The sequence below is a fragment of the Sinocyclocheilus anshuiensis genome, unplaced genomic scaffold (genome assembly GCF_001515605.1).
Source record: "Sinocyclocheilus anshuiensis isolate Anshui unplaced genomic scaffold, SAMN03320099.WGS_v1.1 scaffold1444, whole genome shotgun sequence".
In the NCBI taxonomy this organism is placed as follows: domain Eukaryota; kingdom Metazoa; phylum Chordata; class Actinopteri; order Cypriniformes; family Cyprinidae; genus Sinocyclocheilus; species Sinocyclocheilus anshuiensis.
In genome coordinates, this window is record NW_015546092.1 from 104,889 (window position 1) to 114,292 (window position 9,404).

Sequence of the window (9,404 nt, forward strand, 5' to 3'; positions counted from 1 at the left end):
TTCTAATTGGTCTACTTTCAATATTAAATCAAAAAACGAATGATCGAATGATACACGGATTATGCAGCTGTAAGGTTTTCCTTTTCTTTTGTTTTTACTCGCGATCCTTACAACACATTACATTACGTATTTAATGGCACACTCGTTTTATGCGTATTTGGCTCCACCTATTGTTGTGGGTGTATTATTGACATGTCAAAGTCTAGACCCTGAATATAAGACGACCGCGTTTTTTCAGATGTATTTCCAAGAAAAAACATTGTCTTATATTCGGGTCGATACGGTATATTTCGAATTCACGTGATTAGGTTGCCCAAGTCTGGAAAGTGGAAACCACATTTGCGCCTTCGCTGTTAGTAAGGACAGTACTAGTTTGCTCTTACAGTAACGTATTATCTACAGCAGTCGTTGTTTATTTTAAGTTATATACGTAACATACAATACCTTGTTGTAATTATGAGTGAATTCACGACCTTCACCGAGGGCGAGTTCTATGAGGGGCATTTTGACTCGCGAGTTTATGTGAAGAATTTTTATTCCTGCCCTAGCGGTCACGCTGACGAGAAGAATTTCCTTACTTTCGTTTTGAGATGCCTTAGCAGAGTTTTCTCGGCGGGTAAGCAATCCCTGTCAATCGAATCGCTCGGTCTAGATGTTCAATTTTTCCTAAATAATTTTTTACACAAATGTTTGTTTTAAAGGAGAGCATAAAGGCAAGCGGCTGATCGATGTAGGCAGTGGACCATCTATCCACAGCGTCTTGAGTGCGTGCGAACATTATGACGAGATTGTGCTGTCTGATTTTGCAAATAACAATCGTAGAGAAATTGAAAAATGGCTGAAAAATCAAGAGGGGAGTTTAGATTGGAAACCTATGTTGCAGTACGTTTGTGAACTGGAGGGGAGAAGGTAATTATATTTCTATATTGTATATTGTGTTTCTTAAAGTAGACTATGGTAGGCTATTTCCGCCACGGAAAGAAAATAAACACATTTTAAAAGGGTAACTGCGCATTTTCACGTCTTCCTTCAGAATTCTAAATTTACATCTTGCATTTTTTACTTTTTTTCCTCCCCTCTGAATTCTGAGTTTACAGTTTTACTCACATTTACACATTACAGTTGACATATTACAACTTCAATTTCTCTGCTTATTGTATTATATAGAGTTTATATAATTTATTGTTTATATTTATATTTATTGTTAATATACGTTTTTTTCGTGTCGGAAATGGGCTTACATACTATCGGCCTTGTTGACTAGAAAAACACTGTCAGGTTTAATCGCTTAGTAGCATTGTATGACAAAGGAAAATTGCCCCTTTTTCAGAACAGTGTCATTTCCATTATATATCATACATTCCTCTGGTAGAATGAAATGAGTGAGACGCAAATTACGTTACATTCTAAACTTTGAATTAAAATGCAAGCTCCTGGTAAAACTGTAAAGTTGAGGAAACACCCATTTATTAATATGACAGAGCATACATTTTTATACACTAAGTTCCTAAAACATTTCTTGTATTTTGTTCTAAATGATTTATCTTTCAATTAATCTTTGAACTATGGCAGCCCGTCTGATTTGGAGGCTACACTGAAGCAACGAGTCAAGAAAGTTTTAAAATGTGATGTCCGGTTGGAGAATCCATTTTATCCACACACACTGGAACCAGCTGACTGTGTCATAACATCTCTGTGTCTGGAAGCAGCGTGTAAAGACTTTCAAACATACTGTCGTTCTCTACATGGGCTGACCAAACTTCTGCGTCCTGGTGGACTTTTGGTCATGATAGGTGTTCTGGGTGAGAGCTTCTACAAGGTGGATGAACAGCTCTTTTCTTGTCTTGGACTGAGTCAGGATAATATTGAAGAAGCACTCAGTGGTTCAGGCCTCTCAATCCAGGAGTTTAATATACTGCCTGCAGAAGACCAAGAGAAAAACTCTGTGTCTGACTTTGAGGCCGTTTTTCATCTTGTAGCTAGAAAACCCTCTGAGTGAAAGCGCAAATAGAGGGATTTATATAATACAGCAAAACAGTTGTATTTAAAGCTAGAGCACACCAAAATAAACCCTTTTATAGCCCAGGATTTTTCTGCTTATTAATAAATCCACTGTAGAAGATTTGGCATTTTAGATGAACATGGAATGTATAACTCTTGAAACTTTTAATGTGTTTTATAATGTGAGGATTTAAAAGATAGATCATAAAAAGAAAATTATTTTACTTAAAATGTTCACGTCTTTTTTAATAATACGATTTTTGAAGTAATAAACATTACTATGAACTCTATTTCATGAATTACATTCTTTACACAAACAATGCAAAAGAGAGCTTCGTCCGTGCACTTGGGGAATATTTCATCCAAACTTTCCTCACTATGAACCATTTTAATACCTGCAAAGCCACAACGTATGTGAAACAAATAACACCACAAAGGAAATAAACCAAGACCAAGCTTGTATAGTATTGTACAGTATGACTCCATATCATGAAACAATCTGTTTTATATCGGAGCAAGTGTTCCAAATGGAAAATTAAAACAAATAAATGCAAATGATTGGTTCTTGCTCTGTAGCACAAATTTGTGACTCTCATAGACTTCAACACAAATGCTTAGTCATTCATTGATTATAATACTTTATGGCCTGCTTGACCCCATTATATATTACAGATTAAGTGATTGCTGTTTGTTTTCATTTAGTGTTAGAGCAAGTTTTTGTTCCCGCCAAGATTAAACGATTGCTGTTCATTTTAATTTATTTTTATTTTTATGTATATTCTTATTTTAGGCTGGTTTTGTGGATCAAACGATTCACTAAAAAGTTCCAACTTAATCACTACTTCTCTCATGAACAGAAGTTGTTTTCAGCAAGCATTCCTCATAGAATATGGCTTTGGAAACCTGAATTTTTTTTAGCCCGAGTCCTTATTCAGTTTAAAAATATCGAAACCAGTGGCCAAGACATTGTTCAAAAGCTCACATTTCGTGTTCCATATGGGCTTTAGAACATGAGGGTGAGATTTTTGTGTGAACTATCCCTTTAAGGAGACTTGTGAAGTCATTCAAAAGTCACTGAACATTCAATATAAGATACTAAAACATCTTTAGTCTGATAGTTTGATTCAAACGTTCTACTCTGAATTGACTACTTAATTTCACTATATCTTGAATTAAATGCACTGTTTAATTTTTGTGATATAAGTGAATGGGGTAAGATAGTAGATTAACAGGGTGACTATTTGTCATGTGACCATATATTCCAAAGGGCTAATCATATACAGCTGTCTGCATTTTTCACGGTGTAAAGTTTAATACTTGGTGGTGAAATGCCCATGCACAAGATCATGAAGATTATTAATTGAATCATTTCTCCCAGTATGCTTTGGGGTTAGCCGTTTAATCTCTCTATGCCTAGTGGGACAACTTACCCCACTCATCCCTTCTTGTGCAGCCCTTATAGACCACTAATGTAAAAAGACCCACTGATAGAGACTCAGTAATCCTCAGCAATGTGAGATGGTTATGGAAATGATTGATGTTTCAAGCACCATCCTGTTGCACAGCAAATTTAAAGCATACATTATGGAAACAATACTGTGCATACAATTCTATGCAAATATTATGGTCAGTCTGCCATGCAGCCTGGCATGACAGCTGCTGCTGCCAAATGGGACATATATCATAACAGATATCCTTTGAGAAACACTGAGCTCAATGACAGCATTATTAGGCATGTAAAGAAGCTGTGGCGGCCTATTTCTATTTGAAAACAAGCCAATGAAACAAACTCCATGAACACCGTTTCTGTATTTAAATCAACATTTTCTCTATAATAAAACAAAAATCAGCTTTCTGTAGAAGCTAATTTCCATGACGATTAAACACAATTGTGACTTTTATCCCTTGCAATTGTAAAATAGCATCTGCAAGACAAAAAGTCAGCATTGTGAGATGTAAATTCAGAATTGCAAGGAAAACATCAGAATTTTGAAAACAGTTGCGATTACCTTTTTTTTATTACTTTGCAGAAACAAGCTTCCACATCTTTCATCGTACAAGTAGAAACAACACGTTTATTAACAGATGAGCCAATGTTAATTTTTTATATTTAAAATCTAAACTGTGTCATGTCATTTCTAACAAGTTTGTAGGTGCTGTCCGTCCATGTTTACACTGACAAAATACATAAACCTGCACAATAACTGCTGCTTGTCCAAGTCCTGACCTGGCTCTGTTATGTTTCAGTTGAAGTGTTCATGATCAGATTTCTACTATTATAGACTCATTCATTATATTCTCCTCATCACCTCCGGAGTCCATTGCCACCTCCTCCTCTTCCTCCTCTTCATCACTGAGGGATTCTGCTGCTGTTCTTTTCATCCCTCTCTGTTTAGACAGAGCAGCAGCGTAACGAATGTTATAAATGTTCCAGTCACAACTAGAAAGAAAACAAGTTATATTTAAAATTAATCCAGAAAGAAAAACTACCACCGTTTCCTTTTTAGAATTCTGTCAAGCTTACAGTTTGGACAGATCATCACTGTGTCTTTGGATGCTCTTCAGTAGCTGCTGTACAGTAGGCAATACAGCTCCAGATCTGAAAATGAGACACATAAACAGTCTTACAGAGCTCACCAACAACAGATAAAATTCTGCAAAATAGGACATGAAACATTTTTCCTTTCTTTTCTGCATGGAAAACAGCTGTTCTGTCAGGACCACTATCGTCAAAGATGATTGACAATTAGCATACAGTTTGGATTGGCGGTATGGTTCTGTTCTGGGCAAGAACTCCCCGTGCATCCATGCAGCCTAGCATGGATGAGAGCAGGGAGAGCAGCGATAACCCCCCCAGGGTAAACAGAACAGAACCAACATAAATGTATTGCAGATATCGTTAAAGTTCAATACTGTTATGTACACATTTTAGAATTAGTCTGATTCAAAGGAGAATCAGAAGGCTGAATCCTGACTGACAGAGGAGGAGTTGGGGATGGAGAAGGGTAATTAGCTATTGAGCAATGCAAAATCTGCTGATAATACTGAGGGACCTTATATATGAATGCTTAGATAGGTGTCGTATTCCCATAGGTTGATGGGGATCAGCTAATGCGAGCTTGACTAACATGACCTGCCAGAACTAACGCTACGCTAGATTGAAATGAGGCGTTTAAACTATCGATCACCTTCAGGAGATAAAACTTTACTTTTTTTTTTTTTTTTAGGTGCAATTTTTGCAAAACCCTATAAACAATGGGATGATAATGTGATGTAACAGCTTATTCCGTCTCTATGCATATTATTTGTGCCAAATTTCCAATTTAAGTGCAAAAATGGACAATTTAAGGAGAGGAAATATAGCTTAAGAACACAACAGCTTAAAACCAGTGTGAGTCATTGTGAAAAGAGCTATGCTGCTTACCGGTTCTTGAGCTTTTGTCCATGTAGGGTGAGCAGACACTGAGCCCAGCTGAGGTAGAACTGCAGGTGGTTGGACTTTTCCAATGTTGAGGCCACAAAGTTCAGAAGTTTATCCACATACACATCCGGCAGTGAGCTACATACCACTGTAACTGAAATGTCAAACAATAATAGGAAAAGAATGACAACAAAATTATGTATTTTCAACATGACAAGAATATATTTGACCATTTTAGAAGGGAACATACTTTGGTCATAAGGAACCGCCTCCAGAACCTCTCTTTTGAGTGCCATTTCATTTAGCCGAAAAGACAGCAAAATGGCCGATGCCCACTCTTTTTTCTTCACCTGCTGCCGTATGCTTGCCGGCGTGACATCCATGTCTAGATCATAGGGGTCAAACACCAGTGAGGCGTCAAGAGAGTAGATCAGCAACCCTTCGGTGGAAGCTGTCGCCCAGCTGCGCCCTGAATGGAGAAGTAGTTCAAAACATCCTCATTCCGTTCCATATTCAATAAAAATATTAGGAAGTCTGGATAAACATGATTTTGAATAGTTAATTATACTGAAATCTCTATCTGTGTGTTGTGCTGTAAAGACAAAAACTCTACCGGTAGGTGAAAAGCAGAGAGAGCCAACACGGATCTCTGGTTTAAAGCGTCTGGAGCTCATATCACCTGACAGATGAAGAGAGACAGGCATGAGAGCTGCATGCAAAAGCCAGTATATATTATATATGCAATAATACATTCAAAGCACTTAAAAACAAAATGCTCAGCTACACTGATTGGCAGGTTTACTATGTGGATTCACCTCTCTTGACTCCAGGAAGACTGAGCTCCACTCCGTCTCCATCCCCTGTGCCTTCATCCACTAAAGAGAGACTACCAAACTCTGTCATCTTACGCCTGTCGAGGAACTCCTGAGAAAAGAAGAACATGGCAGGATTACTTCATAAGCTAGAGTACAAGAATTATGAAATGCTAATTCAATGAATATTGCATGCTTATAAAAAAATAGAAAACTACATTTCAAAGGGGTCGTGAACTGCATTTTTCTATTTTATGTTTCCTTAGGTGCACGTACAATGTTAGTATGATTTTCATCTTCGGAACACAAATTAAGATATTTTTGATGCATTCTGAGAGCTCTCTGACCCTCCCATAGACAGCAAGGGTCCTTACACGATCAAGGCTCAGAAACGTAGCAAGGACATCGGTAAAATAGTCCATGTGACCATCAGTGGTTCAACCGTAATGTTATACAGCTACGAGAATACTTTGTGCGCAAAGAAAACAAAAATAATGACTTTATTCAACAATTCGTCTCCTCCGCGCCACCCTATAGCGCCATTTTGGAGAGTATCACATATGTAAACGCATGCAACGTATGTACGCGGATACGTTGTTTAAGTTCAGATCAGTATGAGGATCCTTGCTCTCTATGGGAGGGTCAGAGAGCTCTCGGAATGCATCAAAATTATCTTAATTTGTGTTCCGAAGATGAACGGAGGTCTTACAAGTTTGGAACGACATGAGGGTGAGTAATTAATGACAATTTTCATTTTTGGGTGAACTATCCCTTTAAGACTTCAATGTTAACACCCACTGATGTGACTGGCTTAAATCTCTGCATATGAAATAAGTATGTGGAACTTGTACCATGTTACACTATTAGAGCTGCCAAGATAAACTAATCATGAAAAATGTTGATTACAGCATTATGTTTAGATCTACTTTTATTGCATCAAAGGTTGCAGGTCTGAGAACTGCAGCTGATCACAGTCATGACTATTGAGTATACATGAAAGCAATGATCTCGCCACTACAACTCAATTTCTACACAAATACTAACATCCAGGGCCTGAACATAGCATTTTGCCACACCTGCCAAATACCAAATAATCCACAATGAAATGACCAAATAATGCTTTACATGGTTAAAAATAAAGAGACACATTCCTAATATTAGGATCGTTTGAAAAGTAATATTAGCTTTAGTCCAGTGATCATGTGGCATTTCTCATGCCTGTCAATTCACTAAAGCGTCAACAGGTGGGTCAAAGAGGCGATGAAGAAGTAGTAGGTGTTGATTTGTGTTACCTCTATTTTGCAATAAAAACTCAAAGTAGAAAATAAGTAATTTTGGGAGCTTGATTTCAGTAAAAGCAATTTTTGGACTAATGATGTTTTGAGTTCTGAAAAGTACGATATACTTCTAGATTTTTTTAGCACCTTTTATATGTCAAGATCAGTTCACAACCCGTTTAATAAGTAAATTATTAGAATACAATATGGTATGAAGAAATCCTTTTACCATTATCAAAATGGGAAGTTTTGTGTCATACTTTTTAACGTCTCTATATGCAGTGAATACAAACAAGTACATTTGTTTAGTAAGTGTGTGTACCTCCATAGCATCCAGAGAGAGATTACAGGAGATCTCAAACTTCTTCATCAGAACATGTTCCTTGATGTTATAAATGCACACAAACTTTGACTGCCCACCTGCAAGGATTGATTCACCATCTGCTGAGTAGCACAAGGAGGTGAAAGACCTGCAAATCAATTAGAGGAAATAAGTGATTAATGTCATTTCTCACACATCTACGTTCAGCAGGGTAAATTAGGTTTACTGGGGGTAATGTAAATCCAGCCAGTTGTTTTACAAAATAACCGATAAGAGTTTATGTACTGTACATTATCCCACTTACTACACGGCTACTTGTCACATAAGCTAATAATTAGGCACAAAAAGTTCACCACATACATATAAATAAGGACATAAAATGCATAAAAAAGCATTTTAAAATCTGTTTATTATCATAAATCCATTACAGTGAATAAAATCATTCTAGCAACAATATTTACTTCAGTACTTGCTTTATATATATACTTCAACAATATTACTACAGGCCTAATATTAAAACTGAAGCTCTCTGGATGCTTCAAGAAACCTACCTGCAAAGCTACAGTACTGCTAAAAGTTTTAGGCACTTGTGTAAAAATGCTGTAAAATGTGGATGCTGTCAAAAATAATGTCATAAATAGATTTTCTTTATCAATTAACTTATATTAACGAAATTAAATCAAGATTTGGTGTGACCATCCTTTGCGTTTAAAGCAGCTTTTTCAGCTTTTTCTTGCACATTGTTTTTCAGGTAGCTTTGCAGGTAGGTTTCTTGAAGCATCTTGGAGACGTTGCCACAGTTCTTCTGGATTTAGTCTGTCTCCATTTGTTCCGTTTCTTCAGAGATCAGATCTCTGTGTGGAGCACTGGCTGTTGTCAGACTCCTTGTGCAAACAAAAGTCTTACTGGATTATTACAATTAATGGCAAAATGTTTGGAAAATGTTAACCGATATTTCCTACTGACAAACTACAGCAAAAGATAGAAATAACTGACTTAAAACCATTTTTTAGCTGGTGAAAATACTTGTGTTCTAATAATTTTGGCCACCACAGTGTACATATATATATGTATGTGTGTTTGTGTGTGTATATACAGGTGCATTTAAAAAATTTGAATATTGTGAAAAAGTTAATTTTTTTTCTAACTCGTTTCAAAAAGTGAACTTTTCATATATTTTAGATTCATTACATGTAAAGTAAAACAATTCAAAAGTTTTTGTTTTAATTTTGATGATTAGAGCTTACAGCTCATGAAAGTCAAAAATCCAGTATCTCAAAATATTAGAATATTTCCTAAGATCAATCAAAAAAAGGATTTGCAAAACAGAAAAGTTCAAGTTCTTTAAAGTATGTTCATTTATGCACTCAACACTTGATCGGGGCTCCTTTAGCACAAATGACAGCATCAGTGAGGTGTGGCATGGAAGCGATCAGCCTGTGGCACTGCTGAGACACTATTGAGCCTTCAGCTCGGATCGAATGTTTCTCATCTTTCTCTTGAAAATATCCCATAGATTCCATATGGGCTTCAGGTCAGGCATGTTGGCTGGCCAATCAAGCACAGTCAAA

At 36.7% G+C, this 9,404-nt stretch overlaps 2 protein-coding genes across 2 annotated transcripts in view; one reads left to right on the plus strand and one right to left on the minus strand.

Annotated features, from left to right (window-relative positions):
• Positions 1 to 333: 333 nt before the first annotated feature.
• Positions 334 to 3,112, plus strand: LOC107700100 (nicotinamide N-methyltransferase). The gene is made up of 3 exons (XM_016501622.1): positions 334 to 616; positions 702 to 909; positions 1,573 to 3,112. The coding sequence occupies exons 1-3, from the start codon at positions 457 to 459 to the stop codon at positions 1,997 to 1,999; spliced, it is 795 nt and encodes a 264-aa protein (XP_016357108.1). The 5' UTR covers positions 334 to 456; the 3' UTR covers positions 2,000 to 3,112.
• A 106-nt stretch (positions 3,113 to 3,218) lies between these two features.
• LOC107700106 (periodic tryptophan protein 2 homolog) overlaps positions 3,219 to 9,404 on the minus strand; it is a 21,532-nt gene continuing 15,346 nt past the window's right edge. The window contains exons 15-21 of the mRNA XM_016501635.1: positions 7,834 to 7,981; positions 6,238 to 6,346; positions 6,036 to 6,101; positions 5,673 to 5,891; positions 5,426 to 5,576; positions 4,526 to 4,600; positions 3,219 to 4,441 (exon numbers count right to left, since the gene is read on the minus strand). Of these exons, the coding sequence (XP_016357121.1) occupies positions 4,264 to 4,441; positions 4,526 to 4,600; positions 5,426 to 5,576; positions 5,673 to 5,891; positions 6,036 to 6,101; positions 6,238 to 6,346; positions 7,834 to 7,981 (946 nt within the window). The 3' untranslated portion in view covers positions 3,219 to 4,263. The remainder of the gene's footprint in view (positions 4,442 to 4,525; positions 4,601 to 5,425; positions 5,577 to 5,672; positions 5,892 to 6,035; positions 6,102 to 6,237; positions 6,347 to 7,833; positions 7,982 to 9,404) is intronic.